The 18,875-nt window shown below is 62.6% G+C and overlaps 1 protein-coding gene across 2 annotated transcripts; it reads right to left on the bottom strand.

Moving 5' to 3' along the window:
• Positions 1–3,121: 3,121 nt before the first annotated feature.
• RNF208 (ring finger protein 208) lies at positions 3,122–8,103 on the bottom strand. 2 transcript variants are annotated; one of them, XM_058853554.1, is made up of 2 exons: positions 7,442–8,103; positions 3,122–6,094 (listed from the first exon to the last, which is right to left on the bottom strand). In XM_058853554.1, exon 2 carries the CDS (start codon positions 5,397–5,399, stop codon positions 4,602–4,604), a length of 798 nt encoding a protein of 265 aa, XP_058709537.1. In that variant the 5' UTR covers positions 5,400–6,094; positions 7,442–8,103; the 3' UTR covers positions 3,122–4,601. The 2 variants fall into 2 exon arrangements, with proteins under 2 accessions (XP_058709537.1, XP_058709538.1); XM_058853555.1 differs by lacking the exon at positions 7,442–8,103 and adding an exon at positions 7,059–7,151.
• Between the last annotated feature and the right edge of the window lie 10,772 nt (positions 8,104–18,875).

Genomic DNA, 18,875 nt, shown 5'->3' with positions numbered 1-18,875 from the left:
CTGTGCCACCTCCAGGACAGATGGACTGGGATCCCCCACATGGACTGCAAATAGAGCCTGTGTTTGTACCGCAGCCGTGTCCAGCTGAGTTCAGTGCCTGCTCTGAGCGTTCCCTGGGGGTCCAGCAGTGACACAAGGAGGGGATGGGCACAGCCAGTGACCCCCAGCCACCCTACAAGGGCTGTGAGCTCCACCATGGCAGCTGCCAGGCCCTGCCGAGCCGTGCCAGCCCGTGCTCAGACCATGCCCTGCAGGGAGATAAGAGAGCAAACACGGCTCTGTCCCTGCCATACACCGGAGCAGGAGCCTGTGGTGGGTGGCACCGGGGCTGTGCCCACATGGGACCTGCCACAGAGCAGGAATTTCCCAGGGCTGAGCAGGATCTGGGCTCTGCTTTTGGCTGCTGGCCTCGTGTGAGGTTCCCCCACCAGCCAGGGGATGTCTGGGTCACTGTGTGGCTGCTCTGCACCCTTATTCCTCCTTGGGAAAACCTGGGAAGCCAGCGAGCACTGCTGTGCCCACCCAGCCCCACAGAAATCCCACATCATTGTTCCCAGGAGGGCAGAGATGGGGGCTCTGGGCTGTGCCAGGACACTGATGCCACTCAGAGCTGCCATGGGCTGCTCTGGCAAAATGCTGAGGCACAGGGTGGGAGCAGGGCACCCCAAAACAGGTCAGGTCAGCAGGCAGAAGCAGGTGGGTCCCCCCCTGCCCTGCTGGCACCAAGGAATATTTATTTATACCAAGTGGAGCAGCTCCATCAGGAGAAGCACCAGTTCAGCCCTGGCTGAGGAGTTTTTGTCTCGGTGGAGCCTGTGGGGAGGGAGAGCTCAGACCCCCGGGGGACCCTGTCACCATGTGGGAGCTTCACATCCCTGCTCCACATCAGCTTCCCCTCTGCTGGGCGGCTCTCGGGGGCTGTGAGAGCCCCGGGCCGAGGCTGGGTGTCCCCAGGGTGTCCCCAGGATGTCCTGGGTGTCCCCAAGGAGGGGCACAGCCTGGCTCCGAGCCCGGATCCTCCCTCTGTTCACATCCATGGGGAGCTGGTCCTGCTCTGCACCCCCTGGGGCAGGAGGGGGGTGCTGGGGCTGGGCTGCAGGAGTCACCGAAGCACAGAGTGCACTGGGTTGGAAAGAGCCCATCAGGATCATCCAGTCCAGCTCCTGCCTGTGCACAGACACCCCAACAATCCCACCCTGAGCCTGGGAGTGTTGTCCCAGTGCTCCCTAACTCTGGGGAGAATGAACCATGCCTTGAACCCGTGCCAAAGGCTGAGCCCAAAACAACCCAATCCTGGCTCTTCCCAGCTAAAATGAGGACATTTGGGAAAAGAGTCAATCCCAGGAGGGATTTAACTCCCCACATCCCCTCTCCTGTGGCCAGCCAAACTGCCCACTGGGAGAGCAGAGCTCCATCCCAGCCTGCGAGGACATTTTACAACCATGAGGAGATTTTACAACCATGAGGAGATTTTACAACCAGCTCACCTGGGAACATCTGGGAGCATCTCTGCTCTCATGTGGCCAAAGCTGCTCCTGCAGCAATGTCCTGGCCAAGCAGCTCCTAGGACTCGGAGATCTTAAAAAAACTTAGTGTGGAGGCACAAAGCTCAGAATGGCCATGGGAGCATTCAGGGGATGTGAAAGACTTTTAATTCACCTGCATTTGTGACACAAGGGCTGGCACCACCCCATGTCCCCGTCCTCTTCAGCAAACCTGGCCCCTCTTCCAGCAAGTGCTTATTCGAGGTTAATAGGGCAGGAGAAATGGGCTCTAGCCCAGCACTTGCTCCTGAAAGGCCCCATTTCTTCCTTAATTGCAACTCAAAATCAAATTAGCAGTTTTAAATTTACTCTGTGCCCAAGAGGTGCCACAAGGGTAGGGGAGAACACGTTGTACCCATTGTCCTTATGTAATAAAAAGGGTAAATTCCTACTGAGGGCAAAATTTCTGCCACCTCTGCTCTGGCTGGCCACAGCTTCGGTGTCTTTGGGGACAGAGATGCTCAGCCTGGATTTAGTATGAGCTTTTGGGGTATTTGAGTTCCTTATCCTGGACTTGGCAGGAGCCTTTGGGGGGATGGAGATGGATGTGGGGCTGTCCCAGCTCCCCCAAGCAGCTGCATCATTTGGCTCAGTGTGGGGCTGCTTCAGCCACCAGGAGAGCTCCACTCTGTGCCAAGGCTGCACAAAGAATGCTGGAGTGTGGGTGCAGGGTGGGGTGCTGGTGAGCACAGGGACACAGGACATGGATGCAGCGTCCTCAGGGACAGGGGTGGCACCAGCTGCGTTATTGGTGCTGAAATTCAGCACCCATGGACTGGGAGGGGGTTCTGTTTCCAGGCATTCCCATTCCTGGGATGGGAACCAGCACACAAGGAAAAGGGGTCTGCAGCCAGTCTTGCACCCTCCTGGATGTGCTGCTGCTTTGGAAGCTCCACCTTGGCCCAGAGCAGAGGGCAGAAACACTTCCTGCTCCTGGAGAAGGGAAATTCGGGGGCTGGCACTGCTCGTGCCCACAGCAGCCTGTGCCCTATCAGTCAGCGTGCACAGCTCGCCCTGGGGAGCTGCACTGTCATCCCTGATCATCATCCCAACTGCTTCTGCTGCAGATTCCCGGCGCTCCCAGCTGGAGCTCCCATCCCAGGGACCCCGGGGTCCTTCGGGGCAGGCAGTGGGTGCCATGTGCTGGTGCTGCCAGCTGCACGCAGTGGGGATGGGGCACAGAGGGGCCCAGGGGTGCAGCTGCCTCTCCAGAGCAGGGCGAGGGGACCCCAGCACTGCCCGTGTCCCTGCCTGGCTCCCTCCAACAGGCACATCCTCTCCCCATGCCCCACATCACCTGGGGACAGAGGGGACATCCTGTGGGTGTTTGAGGGTTTGGGGTGGCTGGGGACCCCGAGCTGGGCAGGGTCCCCCAGGGTGCCCAGCCACGTGCAGGGGCTGGGCAGGGAGGGGACACAACTCCAGCAGAGCTGGAAGCCAGGCTGGAGGAGGAGGTGGCAGCCCAGGGCAGAGCTGTAACCTGGGTGCTGTCCCCCAGCTGGAGCAGGACCAGGCACATCCCGACGTGTCACCCCACTCCTGGCCAGAGTGACGCCCCCAGACTCACTCTTCGTTCCAATATAATCTTTATTGGGGAGACTGATGGGGGTCAGAACAAGGCCGGGTATAAAACATGATCATGGTCACAACCAGCAGCGGGAGGCATTGGCAGAGCAACACAGAGACGGTACCGGCGCCGTTCTCCAGCGGGGGGAGAACGGTCCTGGGGCTGCGCCAGCGGCACTGCCCGCTCCCTCGGGACGGGCTGGCCATGGACTGGCCCCTCTCCCTGCACGGCTGCTGGCCTTGGCCAGTGCCAGGAGCTGCTGTTTCCTCCAGGATGCAGGGCTCTGGGACCCCTCAGGCTCACCCAGCCCCAGCGCCCTGGGACTGGGCAGCGTGTCCCCTGGTGCCATGGCCATGCTGGGTTGTGGTGCTCAGCCCCATGGGAGCACCCAAAATTATGGCTTTTTCTTTATTTTGTTTTTTTTTTGTTTTAGGTTTTTTTGCTTTTTTTGGCAGCAAACTTACCCCTCCAGGTGCTCTGGAGGAAGCAAGACTGTGCACAGGGGGCTGCAGCCCTTCTGCACGGGGGTCAGAGCAGAGGTGCTGCTCTGGGGAAGGGACTGTGGGCAGGAGCCAGACCTCGGTCCCCCTGCCCAGTCAGATCCCCCTGCTGAATTCAGCAGTTTGGGGTACTGGACCCCGTGCCAGCCTCCTGAGCCATCCCATGGGGCACCGGTGTGGGTCCCGGGCGGAGGGGCAGGGAACGGGCACAGCTCAATGCCTTTGTGAACACGAAGTGGCCTGGGGTGGGGCGGCTGGGAATGGATGGGGAAAAACAAGAATCCTCCAAAACGAGGACAAAGTGGAGCTTTCCTCAAGGGCCTGCGGAGGACATGGGCCGCGCGTCTGCTGGCGTCCGAGGGGCCGGCGGGGCGGCTGGCTGTGGCTACTGAGGCTCGGGCACACGGCGGCGTGGCCACTGAGATGAAAGCTTTGGCAAATAACTTACAGAAAGGGGGTGGAGGGGGCAGCTGGGGACCTGTCCTCGCTTCCTGTGCTGGGAGGGTGGCCCAGTGTGGCACCGTGCATCTCCAGGGCTCCTTGTGCTGCTGCTGCCGGCCGTGGGGCGGTGGGGAGGTGTCACTGGGACCCAGCGTCCGCTCCGGGGAGAGCCGGGGTCAGAGGAGGGAAGGAGCACGGGGAAGGAGCACGGTGAGCCGCCCCAGAGGAGGGAAGGAGCACGGGGAAGGAGCACGGGGAGCACGGGGAGCCGCGCACCCCGGGCGCTCTGACAGCCGCGCTCCCCGCGCCAGCGCCGCTCTCCCCGGGCACGGCCGGTGAGCAGGGGGCTGCTGCCAGGTCCCGGCACCCCCGCTGCCCCCGGCAGCGCTGGCGAGGACAGCAGTCCCATCCTGGGGCGCGGTGAGTACGGGAGCATTCCCTGGGCCCGGGGGACGCGGTCCCGCCCGCCGTGTCCCGCCGTGTCCCGCCGTGTCCCGCCGTGTCCCGCCGTGTCCCGCCGTGTCCCGCCGTGTCCCGCCGTGCCGAGGCTCACATGATGGTGCAGGAGGACAGGGGGTTGCGGATGTGGCAGGTGCAGGCGGCCCCGCAGTACTGGCGGAAGGTCTGGTAGCAGCTGCGCTCGGTGTCGCTGCTCCACTGCACGGGGTTGGCGCTCAGAGCCTCGGCCGGCAGTCTGTTCAGGATACTGGTGTTCACAGCCAGCGCCGCCAGCCCGTAGTCAGTGAAGAGCACGGTCTCCCGCTTGCAGGTGGGGCAGGAGATGAACTTGTACTTGGGGCAGGACTCGTAGAGGATCTGCAGGCACTCCTCGCACACCGAGTGCAGGCAGGAGAGGATGCGGGGCCGCTTGTTGGTGAAGTTGTACATGTGGCCGCAGGTGGGGCACTCCAGGGGCTCGCAGGGGGTCGAGGGGTGCAGCACGTACTGGTTGACGATCACCTCGTCCGACGGCGGCTGCCGGTGGTAGCAAACCTCGGAGCTGCCCTTGCGCTGGCCCTGGTAGCCGCGCTCTCGCCGCGGCAGGGGCGGGGTCCGGGGCAGCGGCAGCGGCCCGGGGGTGGCATCCAGCGCCGGGATGTCCCCGCACGCCTGGTTGACGATGATCTCGGACTCGGAGGGCCACGCTCGCTTGGCCACGAGGGGCGGCTCGCGGCGTGGGGCGGGCGCGTAGCGCGGCTGAGACGCCTGGAGCTCCGAGAACTTCTCCGGGTGGATGATCTTCATCGCCTCCATCTTAATGATGACCTGTTGCCCTTTCAGACACGACATGAGTATCGTTTTCACATTACTGTCCACTGCTCTGGGGTCTCCGAGGGACGCCTGCATGAGGCTAAAACATGCCGGCAGCCTGCTGAGCTTTCAATCTCGGTCTGGCGGCGGAGCAGGAGCACAGGGAGCAGCGGCTGGTGCGGGAGAGCATCCTGGGGAGACGGGGCAGCGCCAGCGGGCCCCGCACCCCTCTTCTGCAGCCAGCCCCGAGGGTGCCAGGAGCGAGGCTGGGGCAGGCAGGAGAACGCAGGGCTCACAGTGGCATCCTGCCTGCTTCGAGATGCTCTCGGGCGGGTGATCAAAGCGCCGGCTCCCTGCAGCCTCGCCGGGATGTTAGCGTGACATTGGCAGTCACTCAGCAGCCCCGCTCTTCTCCTTCGCTGCCGCTTCCCACAGCGGCTCGGCTGCAGTCGGGAACAGAAATTTGTGGCTGGTGCCACCGGGCACTGCCCAGGGCAGGCGAGTCCAGGGAGGGTCCTGCAGAACTGGAGGCAGCTCTCACTTCGCCCCAGCCCGGCCTGTATTCCTGTTTACACGCAATGGGATCCTCGTGGCGCTGAAGAATGTGTTTGCAAATTCCTTTGCTCTGACTTCCCGGCTCTCCCACTTGCCGTCACCGGCGGCTCCCACAGGGCAGGGGCTCAGGGCACATCCCGTGCTGGAGGGCAGCTCACCTTGCCTGAGGCCAGGACACCGCACACCTCGTCCCCTCGGTCCCCGGTACCTCTGTCCCCAGCTCAGCTTCTTGCTCGCTGGAAATGAAAAGCGAGAGGGGTTTGGATCCAAGGCTCTTCAGGGATCTACCGGCTGCCAGCGCTCCCTCGGGATGCGTGCCCGCCTGCATCCCGGCAATTTGGCAACGGAGCCCTGCAGGTCCTGTCCATCCGCCCGCGTGCCTGGGCTGCAGGAGTGGCAGTAGGCAGGTATTCTCCCCCAGGCATCTGCTCCTGGGGTCCCGGGACCCTTTTCTGCCCTGAGGGTGGGAGGGCAGGTCCCCCAGAGCCCCGCTGGGCTGCAGGGCCCCTCCCGAAGGGGTTCCTCCACCGACCTGCCTCTGCTCAGGGTTTTCTCTCACGTTTAGCCCCTCCTCTGCTCAGTGGATCTATTTTTACCTCCATCGCTTGCTCCTGATCTGTCCCTGCTATTATCCCTCCCTCCGGCTTCCTCCTTCCTCTCCCCCCCTTCCCAGCCCCCTGCCCTTGTCCCGGGGCTGATGGAGAGGACAGGAGACGTTTGGGGGCAGGAGATGGGGGGCAGGCAGCCAGCCCGAGGCCATTTTCTCCCTCAGCAGCCCCTGCGCCAGCCCGGCTCTCCTCCGAGAAGGGCGAAGGCGCTCTCCTCCATCACGCTGCAAATCCTGTTAGAGGGATGCCTGCTCCCGCCGGGAGCTGCCAGGCCTGGCGGAGGGGGCCCGAGGGGGCCATCTGCTTGCAGCACAGCAGCAGCCGCCTTTGCGGAAGGAGAGAGGCCGTGGGGGTTCAGCCCCGGGTGCCCGGGGGCTGGGAGGGTGGGCTGGATCCCTGCCCAGCCCCAGCCGGGGTGTCCCGGGCTCCTGCCCTGCGGGGGGAGGCCTCTCCTCTCCCATTCCCCATCACGGGCCCACATCGCGCACCCCACATCGCGCACCCCGCGCCCCACAAGCGGCATCCATTCCCCCCCTCCCGCACACACAGCAGCCCCGGGGGCTCTGCCTGCGGCTCTCACACAGACACTCACCCGCAGCGCCCACGAGCGCGGCGATCCGGGTGGTCAGCAGTGCCACGCACTGTCACCGCGTTCCCACGCTCCTCCTGTCACACCCCTTCCCGCACAGCCCTGGCGCAGCCCCCCGCACCCCCACCGCCCCTGGGGCGGCACAGCCCCCCGCCACCCCCATCGCTCCGGGGGTGACACAGCCCCGCCGTGCCCCGCACCCCCATCGCTCCGGGGGTGACCCAGTCCTCCCCAGAACCGTCCTTCCTCATCCTCGCCGTCAATCCCCAGCCCCACACGCTCCCAGCCCGGCGGAGCACACGCCTGTGCACACGCAGAGATCCCCGCACACACACACGTGCGCTCCCGCACGCCCGCAGGGTCCCCCCCGGCCCCGGCCCCGTTACCTGCGCCGGCCCCGGGCAGGGGTCCCGCTTCAGCCGCCGGCCCCCGCTCCGTGCCCGGTGCGGCTCCTCGGGCCCGAGCGGCGGAGGTTATCTGAAAGGCAGAGGGATGCGGCGCTGCCCCGGCCAGGCGCGGCTCCCCGGGGATGCTGGCGGCTCCGAGGCGCGGCTCCACGGGGATGGTCCCGGCCGGCCGGGCCGCCCCCGGCCCCGCTCCCCCCGGGCCCAGCGCCCGCTCCGGCCGCGCGGGGAGGGGACCGGGCACAGAGGCCGGGGCTGGCGGCGCCGGGCTGCTCCGGATGCTCGGCGGGGACCGGCGGCCGGGGGAGCCGGCAGGTACCGCCGCTGCGGCTCCGGGGGGCTCCTTCGAGCCCTCCCCCGGCTCCCCCCGCCGCCCCCGGCCGCGGAGCCCGGCTGGGAGCGGGGCTGATGCAACACCCCCGGCCGGCAGCGCAGGCTGCGGGGGGCTGGTGCCGGGGCCCCCTGTGCCCCCGGGCAGGTGCGGGCAGCGGCGGGCAGCAGCGGGCAGGCAGCGGAGGCTCCGTGCCCGCCGTTCCCGGGGCCCGGCGGCGCGGGCGCTGCTGCGCGCTCCCGCCGCCGCCCGCAGTGCCGCCGCAGTGGTGCAGCCGCCTCACATTTCTCTCGCTCAGCAGCGCCGGGGCCCGCCGGCCGCAGCGCCTGACGCCCAGCACACCCCCTCCCCGCCCCGCACCCCCGCCCCGCACGCCCCCTCCCCGCCCCGCACCCGCCTTGCCCCGATCCCTGCCCCCCGCATCCCTTCGGCCGCCCCGCACGTTCCTCCCTGCCCCACGCATCCCGCTCCCCCGCCCCACAGCCGCTCTTGCCCCGCAGCCCCGAGCCCCCCGAGCCCCCCGTGCGGCCCCGCTCCTTCCCCCGCCGCTGCCGGGCCCCGCCGCTCGCTCCGAGGGGCCCGCGGTGACTCAGCATCAGCGGCTCCGCTGCTCCGTGCCCCGTGTGGGGCAGCACCGGGGAGCGGGGCCCTGCCAGCAGCCCCTGCGGCCCCCGGGCCTGGGAGAGCTCGGACAGCCGGGAATTCCCCCGGCGCTGCTTTTTCCCACTGCCAAAATAGCCATGGGGCTCCCTGCGTCCCCTGGGATCCGTGGCTACCGGCTGTCGGGGGAACTGAGGGGGTCTCCTGACAGCCCCCCAGTCCCTGCTGACCTCTGGGGCACAGGGACCGCTCACCAGTCCCTGGGGACACGGTGGGCTCAGCGTGGTGGCTGGGGGCGATGCTGACAGGGCACTGCAAGGATCTGGGAGCATCGCTCGTGGCCATGGGCTGGCTGGTGTGGCCCCCAAAGTGGCACCGTGGCCATGGGCTGGCTGGTGTGGCCCCCAAAGTGGCACCGTGGCCATGGGCTGGCTGCTGTGGCCCCCAAAGTGGCACAGGCAGGCAGGACCCCACAGGCTGGGGACACCCCACAGGGTGCCCTGGGCAGGTGACTCCTGGGCCGTGTTTCCTGGCTCCTGCAGATGTGAGAGGTGTGGATGTCCCCTGGCAGATGTGAGAGGCCAGGCTGCCCTCTCCCCCTGCTGTGGGTGCCTCCAGAACGGGAACCCCACAGGCAAATGGCCAAAATGAGCCGGCAGCCCCACACAGAGCCCTCCAGCTGCCATTCCCCGACCCCAAACATGCACCAAACCAAACCAAACCAGACCAAACCAAACCAAACCAAACCAAACCAAACCAAACCAAACCAAACCAGCTCCAGCACTGCACCCAGCCCTGGCTGGAGCAGGATGTTGCTGGGGGCTCACCAGGCTCCTTTGGTGCTGCTGGGGATTCCCTGCTCGTGTCACCCATTGCTGTTTTTCAGGTTTTTTATATTCCTCCAGGATTTATGCCCTCCCTGCAGATCACCCTGCCCAGCCCTGCTTGCTGAGCCTCCAGCCCTGCTGCAGCAAAGATCCAGCCCCTGTAAGGAGGGGTCTGCGGGGTCCTGGAGCTGTGTCGTGTCCACACAGCCACATTGTCTCCACACCATCGCTGTCCTCTGGCCCTGCCATCGGTGGGATGGACACAGGAGATGGAGGTTATGTATTTCACAGCTCTGCCAGGCCTCGTGCAGCTCACAATCTTCTCATCCACACTTCAGGCAATGATGCTAAAAATCTCACCCAGAAGCATCTCTTCCTGACCTGGAAGAGACGAGCAAAGCCACCCAGGCCGAGGGATCCCCTGCTACCCCAAGGGCTCAGCTGTGCTCCATTCCCAGGCCAGACTGACCCCAGAGTGTGGCTCTCCCTGGGGACCCTGCAGCATCATCCCCACCTGGAAATCCACATTCCCTTCTTGCCAATGACTGAGCTTTTAACCTTTGAGTTTCTCTCACTGGATAAGGGATTTTTGAGTGCCTCTAGTCCCTCTAAGTGCCATTCTTTGGTCTGCTTGCCTGCTGAGACCAGTGCCAGGCTGCTCTGGCACTCTAACACCACTGAACAGGGATTCCCTCAGTCTTCCCCATTCTCCCTGTGTCAGGTGCTGCTGCCTGCCCTGCTCACGTGCCTGGGAGCAGAGAGCCAGAGCCGAGATCTTCCGCTTGAGCTCACTGAGCAGAGGAAATTGCAGGAAGTGAGCGAGCACCAGCTATTTTCTGTTATTAATTCATATGGCATCCCTGTGCTGACCCAGCTCCACGGTGTTATTATGCTGCTATTCTGTGAGTTAAGCAACAGCTCTATTTAAAAATAATCATAAATTACATTGGGCATCTTTTCTGCTGAATAAGAATATGTTTGTGCCAAGGTGCTGGGATCTTCCTGTTGCCCCAATGGCTCTGCCTCTGCTTCGCATGCTCAGTTCAGAGCTTTCCTTTTCCTCTGCTGAGCTGGTCCACCAAGATCTCTGCTTTCAACCCAAACTGAAATAATCTCATCCTTCAAAACCTTGTGAGGAAGCACAGGAAGGGTCAGGGAACAGTGTGCACCTGAGGGAGCCCTACAGTCACCGGGAGGTGCAGAATGGGGGAGGAATCGGGTCCCCACTCAGCTCAGGTCCTGCAGCCAGTTCTGTCCTGTCACAGCTTGGGATGCTGGATGTGCACTTTGCTCCTTCTCCCCTGCCTCAGCTTCCTGGCTCTTCTTGCCACATCTGTTCACACCTTGTTTCATGATCTGCAGCTCTGGGTGCCCACAGGGGCTCCCAAAGCTCTGCACAAGTCCCTGAGCAATCCGGTGTCCCCCCTCAGGGGGTGCCGGGGCTGCAGTTGGTATTTTGGTATCTGTGCAGCCCCGAGCAGGGCTGGTGCTCTGGCTGGGACACCTGGGTGTGTCTGAGGGGGCCCAGTGGAGCTGCTGGGGAATGGGGTGGACATGTGGCCATGTCCCCGTGTGTGCCGTCCCTCCGGGGTGCCGCTGGGCTCTGTCCATCATCATTCCACGATCAGCACCAGGCTGAGACCCTCCAGGCCTGGCTGAGGTGGCCACAAGCAGCTCTCATCCTCCACAATGCTCCACCAAAACCACCAGAGGAGCTGTCTGTGCAGCTTGCCCAGACACAGCAAACACCATTTTGAAGGAGGGATGCTGCTGAAATATCTGCCAAGCAAGCAGCAGTGTCTTGGTGCCAGCTGGGAGCTGAGGGATGCCCCAGCTGCTGCTGTTCCCTGGCTGCTGTTTAAAGCAGTGTGTGGGCTGGCTGCAGGACCTGACCACTGGTGCTTCCAGAACAATCCTAATGCCATGGTGGGGGCTCTCATGGCTGCTTTCTGTGCTTGCAGCTGCCCACAGAGACCCCAGCACGAGAGAAGTGATGCTCAGAAGATCCCCAAAGTGTCTGAAGCTGCACACAAACCTTGGGATGCACACACAGTACTCTGATCTGCTTGAAGGTTATGGATGTTCCTAAAGGTCCAACAGACCCCAAGGGGCTTAATTATTATTTTTTCTATTAGTGATTAACACTGTGGCCACTTCTATGACCCTGGGTGTGAAGAGGGGGCCCACCCTGCTGGTGCTGTGCTGAGGAGGAGGAGGGAGCAGGAGGAGGGGGATGCACATGGGTTCAGGGGAGGTCAAGGGGCCAGGGCCAGATCCACATCCTCTCTCCTCAGATGTGTGACCTTCATTCCCCTCCCCACCAGCTCCCTGCCTGCAGACCTGGGTTTGCTCAGCTGCCAGGAAAGAGCACTCATGGAAGATGTACTGCTCTCCACAGTTCCCTCCTGACAGGAGGGAGGGAGGATGGGGATCCACAAGCGAGGACATGGGAAATTCCAGATGGATTTCCCTATAGCTACACAGGGAAAATCTTTATTTCTTTGAGGGTCAAGCAGCAGACCAGGGCACAGGGAGAGGTGGTGGGATGTCCTTCAAAGCTGCCCTGCATGAGGTCCAGAGTGACACTCTGGCCACACACTGAGCCACAGGCCCTGCTCCCATCAGAGCCTCCTCCTTCATCTCAGGCTGCATCTCCCCCAGCCCCACACAGGCACAGTCCCATGGACTCCCCAGAGAAGGAGAAGTTCTGGTTGGTGACCCCACAGCAGCACTGCCATGTCAGAAACTCCTTCCAAGTCCTGCAGTGCTACTGGGGAATGAGGGGGGTCTGGAGCTCTCCAGGGACTGCTGGCCCAGGCACGGGTGACCACAAAGACCTAGAGCTGCATTTCAGGGGGGAGAGGCTGCAAGGAAGACCCATTTCCTTTAGAAAACACCTTGTGTCCAAGGAAAACAGGACAGGGCTGGCCCAGAAATAGAAATGGCAGCTCTGCAGAAGCCTCTCGCAGCCCGTGCAGCCCAGCTGATGCCGGGTTTAACAGAGCCCGAGGGATTGGAGGCTCGGAAGAAACCAGAGCATGTGCGGAGCTGGGATGCAGCCGCTGTCCCAGCCCTCCTTCCCGGGCTGGGCGGTGCAGGGCTGGAGGAGCAGCTCCGGTGCCATCGCTGTAATTGCGGTGACATTTAGCGTTTGCTGTGCTGGCTCCCCGGGAGAGCCCGGCGCTCGTACCCTGCCAGCGCTGCTCGCCTGGATGCCGGGCACAAATCGGGTCAGGGAGGAGGAGCAGCGGCGGCCGCGTGTCCCCTCGAGGTGCCCGGGGGACAGCGTGGTCCTGGCACGGGCACCGCCGTGCCCAAAGTCCTGCTGCTCCTTCCTGGGCTCTGCCTCAGCTGGGACACGGCTCCGAACTGCCCAGACCAAGGCAGAGCTTCAATTCTGCAGCGTAATTTCAGCTTTTGCAGGAAAACCTCGCTGAAGGGAGTGATGGGACCCAGAGTCCTGCCTGCCCCCTCTACTCTGGCCACAGCCCCACGGCCGAGGCTGTGCTTGCGGGTGCTGGGATCCTGCTGTGCCAGTGTGCTGTCCTGCAGGAGCGGAGGGCACAATGAGGGCACAATGAGGGCACAATGAGGGCACAATGTGCTCCCCTGTGCCCGCTCTCAGCGCTGGCAGCACCCCCGGCTCTCCTGCTGGCCCTTCGCTTGGGTGACCCGTGCTCGTGTGTGCGGCACCGTGGCTGCATTTCTGCCTCAGTCGGGTGAATTTGAGCTTTGAGCTGAGGATTTTGTTTTCCCTGCGTGCCTGTAACCCCCCTGGAGGGTTTGTGTGGGTGCACAGCTGGGAGCTGGCCCTGGGCACGGCTCCTGCTCCGGCAGAGGCTGCGGGACCCTGAGCAGGAGCTGCGGCTGCTCTCGGTGCTCGGTCTGAGCGTGCGGTGGGAGAGCTGCAGCGGGGGGAAGAGGGGTGGCTGGGGATGGGGGGCTGGAAGGGGGAGTGGGTCCGGCACGAGCTGGAGCTGGTGAACTCCCAGTGCTGCCGTGGGTGGCAGCTGGGAGCGAGGGACCCATTCAGAGGGTCCCTGGGAGCCCCGCACCCGCCTGGGCTCACCCAGCCCTGGCTTCTGCAGGACCCCGGTGCCCACGCGGGGTTCGGGGCTGGCACACGGGGTTGGCAGGGCTGCGGAGGAGGCTGTGCAGCAGAGCAGGGGCTGTCAGCCTGCGCCAGCCCGGTGCTCGCAGCCCTCCCTCGGCAGACGCAAATGGGAGCAGACAGCCCGGCTCGAGCAGTAAAGATCAAAGGCCGGGAGCCCGGGGCTGCTGTCAGAGCGGGCAGGGCGCTCGGAGCCATCCCGGGAGCTGCTGGCCCTGCCTGCCGATGTCCCTGCCGAGGCGCTGTGTCCCCGCTGTGTCCCTGCTCGGGGATGTGGCAGGGGCTGGGACCATCGCAGGGGCTGGCATTGCCTTGGGCAGAGGAGCCGGGGCTTTGCCTGCCCTGCGTTTCCAGCCTGGGAGATGCACGAGGCGGGGATGCTCCTGTGGCCGGCATCTCCCCGGGGATTGCGCTCCGGCTTCTCCGTGGGCTCAGGGGACAGAGAAGGTGGCCCTGGGGCCCGGCACTGCCAGAACTGCTGTGGAAAGGCCCCTCCGCTGCCCCAGCCTTCCCCAGAGAGTGGAAACCTCAACCTTTACCCGCCCGCCCCCGCCCGGCTGTGGGAGGATGAGGATGAGGATGAGGATGAGGATGAGGATGAGGATGAGGATGAGGATGAGGATGAGGATGAGGATGAGGATGAGGATGAGGATGAGGATGGTGCGGCCGTGGCTGCAGAACCCCCCCCAAGGCTGGGGCAGGACGGGCAGCGCCCACCCAGGCGATGCCAGTGGCACCCCGGGAGCTGCAGGCTGGGCACAGCTTCCTCACCCTCCTCAAGGGCCAAAGGGGACAGAGGAGAGTCCTGGGGCTCCGCACGGACCACAGGCACCTGGATTGTGCCCAGCCTGCGCGTTTCGCAGCCGGGAAGGTGGCAGGCATCGCCCCTCCGGCACAGCGGCGGGTACGAGAGGGAGCGGGGTCCGCGGGGGAGCAAGGACAGGGCACAGCTAATTGGGATAATTGCTAAAGCAGGCGGGGAGCGAGCGGGGAGGGAGGCACCGAACAAGGAGCCCTTGTGCACAGGCGGCCCAGGCACGCGGCCCCGGCTCCAGCCGGCAGCGGGAGCCAAACAAACGGGGACTGTTCGGAGCAGGGGAGGACAAGCAGCCGGCAGGACAGAAACCAGACCTCCGCTGGGAGAGAGCCGGAGCCAAGGGCTTGGCTGGGAGCTGGGAGCTGCCGGCTCCCCGTGCGGAGAGCAACCCCAGATGGGCACGGCCGAGCCCTCAGCGGGGCAGGACGGTGCCATCCCTAACCCATCCCCGGGGCGAGGGGCAAAGGAGAGGATTGCAAAGCGCTGGGGATGCTCCAGGCCAGGAGACGAGTGGCAGCCCTTCTGCCACAGCCATGCCCAGAACTGGAAACTTTCAGTCACGGAAATACAGCAGGAAACCAGCCCTTGTCCTAAAAAAAACCATCGGCAGGTGCAGTCTCGGCACAAGGTCGTGGCACAGCGGAAGCCGCGGCATCGCCCACGGGGGTGGGAGCAGCAGCTGCCCCCGCCTCGGCTGAGGACATTTGAGCAGGAAGAAACGTGGCCGTGTGTGTGAGCTGCCCAGCCCAGTGCCCCAGCTGGGGCTCGTACAGCCCCTTTTCCAGGTGCCTGTGTGAGGGTTTAGCCTCGGGAGATGTGCCGGGCTGTTTGCTGGCTCTGCACAGGGAGCTGCAGGTTATGGACACAGATCCCACAGCACCGACCTGTCACGGGCTCGGGCTGAGCTCGGCGATGGGTGAATTGCCCTCCCTAAAGTCCCTGTGCGGGGACACAAGGCCAGGCAGCTGCCGCTGTGCCCGTGGCACACTGTGAGAATGTACGAGCACCGAGGGGAACAGCTCGGGGCTGGCCAAAGGCTCTGCCTGGCCAGGGGTTTTGTTTATGGGTAGCATGGAGCAGAAGGGGAGGTTTTGGCACTGCCAGGCGAATCGCCCAGATCCGGGCAGCCTCCTGCTTCCTTTGCACGTTCAGCAGCAGCTCCGTGCAGGGGAGCGTGGACCTCCTGGTCCAAAGCCTGTTAGGAACAGCCCACGCTCAGCCCCGAGGCTCTCGGCAGCTGGGAGGAGACGGGAAGGACTTGCTCCAGGCCAGGAAATCCTTGCTTTCTCCTGCAGCCGGGCCGCAGTGGGCAGCCACAATGCTCGCTTCCCCCGAGCCGCTGCCAAGCCCGGCGTGACCCGGGGGCGGCCGGGCCGGGAGCCGCAGGGGACAGGGACGGAGGGGGCTGCGGGAGGGCGATAAGGAAAGCGGCTCCTCTCTGGTTCCTGCAGCCCGGGGAGCGGCCGGCAGCGGGCCAGGCACCGGCCCACTCCTCGCATGTCGGTGTTAATGCCAGCCTGGACACGGGGTCACGTATCCAACTCGCCAGCCCTGAGAAACGCCGCGTCCCCTGCCAAGGGAAGAGCCTGGCATTAAACATCCCCCTGCCAAGGGAAGAGCCTGGCATTGAATATCCCCCTGCCAAGGGAAGAGCCTGGCATTGAATATCCCCCTGCCAAGGGAAGAGCCTGGCATTAAACATCCCCCTGCCAAGGGAAGAACCTGGCATTAAACATCCCCCTGCCAAGGGAAGAGCCTGGCATTGAATATCCCCCTGCCAAGGGAAGAGCCTGGCACTGAGCATCCCCTGCCAAGGGAAGAGCCTGGCATTAAACATCCCCCTGCCAAGGGAAGAGCCTGGCATTGAATATCCCCCTGCCAAGGGAAGAGCCTGGCACTGAGCATCCCCCTGCCAACCTCCCGTCTCTGGCAGCTTTGCCCCTGGGTCCTGCTCTGTGCTCCCTACGTTGCCCCCCAGAGCTGCACCAGTGGGATGCCCCTCACTGGGTGACACTGACCCGTGGGGTCCCCTTTATGTGATTCTCACTCCACTGGTGCCTCCCAGTGACCCCTCATTCTGTACCCCGGGCCTCACTCTGATGTTAATGAGCAGGCAGCTGGCAATTAAAGGTAAAAGCCTCGAAGAAAACCTCGCATAACTGGGCTCTACGGCAGGAGATTGTGTTTCTGTCATTTACAAAGCCCCTTAATTGGCTTTTGCATGTGTGATTATTTGAAATTGCTGTTTGGAGCCATTAGAATGTTGCAGAGTAGTGTTGTTGTACAAGTTTTGTACAGGGAGTTTCCACGAGTTACATGAGGTCACTACAGAGTTGTACTGGGTGTTCTTTATGTTTTAATTGAATATTAATTGTTTTGTTAACAAAGCTAACAATTTTAATAAGCATTATACCTATTTTGTAATCCCTTGCTCATGTATTGGTTGTTATTGATACATTATTTGTAAGTTTAATGATTCATTTTAAGTGACTCAGTTTTAAAAGCCCCAGGACAAATCCCTCACCAACAGCATGCAGCATTTCCAAGGGATTTTTAACCTGTTCCAAAGGCCCTGTTCCTCCACACCACAACTGTGCAGACCAGGGATGAATTTCCCAAGGGATTTTTAACCTGTTCCAAAGGCCCTACAGAGCAGGGATGAATTTCCAAGGGATTTTTAACCTGTTCCAAAGGCCCTACAGAGCAGGGATGAATTTCCAAGGGATTTTTAACCTGTTCCAAAGGCCCTACAGAGCAGGGATGAATTTCCCAAGGGATTTTTAACCTGTTCCAAAGGTCCTACAGTCCAGGGATGAATTTCCCAAGGGATTTTAAACCTGTTCCAAAGGCCCTACAGACCAGGGATGAATTTCCCAAGGGATTTTTAACCTGTTCCAAAGGTCCTACAGTCCAGGGATGAATTTCCCAAGGGATTTTTAACCTGTTCCAAAGGCTCTACAGACCAGGGATGAATTTCCCAAGGGATTTTTAACCTGTTCCAAAGGCCCTACAGACCAGGGATGAATTTCCCAAGGGATTTTTAACCTGTTCCAAAGGCCCTACAGACCAGGGATGAATTTCCCAAGGGATTTTTAACCTGTTCCAAAGGCCCTACAGACCAGGGATGAATTTCCCAAGGGATTTTTAACCTGTTCCAAAGGCCCTACAGTCCAGGGATGAATTTCCCAAGGGATTTTTAACCTGTTCCAAAGGCCCTACAGACCAGGGATGAATTTCCCAAGGGATTTTTAACCTGTTCCAAAGGCCCTACAGACCAGGGATGAATTTCCCAAGGGATTTTTAACCTGTTCCAAAGGCCCTACAGACCAGGGATGAATTTTCCCGCCACCAACCCCAGTGGCAGCTCCCCATTGGATGAGAGGCGTTACCTCATCATCTGTCAGCACCAATCAGCAGAGACCACGGGGGCGGAGCTCCAGCCGACTGAGGGGACCGAGGGTATAAAAGGGGCAGCCGGCCCCTCAGAGCTGTCACTTGTGGCTGTGGGCTGGCTGCGGCCGGGTCCCGGCACTGCAGACTTCGCTCTACCTCTATTTTTATATATTTATATAAATTCGAGCGTAGATTAGCTGCACTCGCTGCAGTGTCATAAAGTTCCTGCACTGGGGCCAAACGCCGGTTCGATCAGAGGACTCCTTAATGCTCAGACCCAGGGTTTCTTTTTTTCCTTCATTTCTTTCTCCCCTTCCCATTATCCCTCACTCCCCTTTGGTTTTTTTCCTTTTCTTTTTTCCTGAATAAACACTCATTTTATTTGACCCCCGAAGTTGTGTATTTTTCCTCACACTTCACACAGCCTGGATTTGAGGGTTCCCATCTCTGCCCGGCCCTACCCCTCGCTGTGTCCTTTCCCCACAGCGGCCCCCGGGCTCTCCTGAGCTCCAGCGGAGCCCTCAGCCGGCCCCAGGACGGGGAGCGGCCACCACCGGCACTGGGGGCTCACCGAGCTCCCCCTCGGCGGCTGGCAAAGCCTCCCGCTCTGGGGAGCGCCGCCCTTCATCATCCTCCGGCACCGCAAAGAGCATCACCACCCTCCTGTGCCCGCGCCAGGCACTGCACCGCCCGGGAGCCCCGGGGACACGCGTACCAACGGCATCGGCTCGGAGCTTTTCATTCCTGCTGCCCGGGAGAGTCCTGGGAGGAGCTGGAGGAGGGACAGCCCCACCGTTGGGATGCCTAGCCCTAACCCTAAGCCTAACCCTAAGCCTAACCCTAAGCCTAAGCCTAACTCTCAGGGCCGGACGGTCAGACACAGCCGGGCAAGGGCTACCCTGGGCTGCCTGAGGGACCTGGGTGCCCATGGGCCGGCAGAGCCTGGGGCTGCCGGAGGGTGCAGAGCTGATGTCCCCTGCCCACTGCTCAGGACTGGTGCTTAGTGCCCTGTGCCCAGCGCCTGGAGCTCGGGCTTTGCTGGTTCCCACTGAGTCCTGGAGCGCAGTGCCCCCCTCCCCGTCCCTGCCTGATGCCCAGAACCAGTGCATGCCACTGCTGGTGCCAGTGTCCAGAGCTCAGTGCCCAGTTGCTGGTGCCTGTGGATGGTACTGGTGGCTGTACCGGTGTCAGATGTCCTGGCAGTGGGTTCAGGGCACGGTGGCACTGCCTGCAGTGTGGGGCTCACTGTGCACTGTGTGGTGCTGGTATCCACTGCTGGCACTCAGCTCCTCGTTCCGGTGGCTGGTGCTGCTTTGGTGCCTCGGTACCGGTGGCCT

This window comes from Poecile atricapillus, chromosome 20, assembly GCF_030490865.1.
Source record: "Poecile atricapillus isolate bPoeAtr1 chromosome 20, bPoeAtr1.hap1, whole genome shotgun sequence".
In the NCBI taxonomy this organism is placed as follows: domain Eukaryota; kingdom Metazoa; phylum Chordata; class Aves; order Passeriformes; family Paridae; genus Poecile; species Poecile atricapillus.
The sequence above is the reverse complement of the archived record's forward strand: the minus strand, read 5'-3'. Positions and strand labels throughout refer to the sequence as shown.

Excerpts from the sequence above, each read along its gene's own strand:
- RNF208 (XM_058853554.1), bottom strand. The coding sequence starts at position 5,399 with ATGCAGGCGTCCCTCGGAGACCCCAGAGCAGTGGACAGTAATGTGAAA.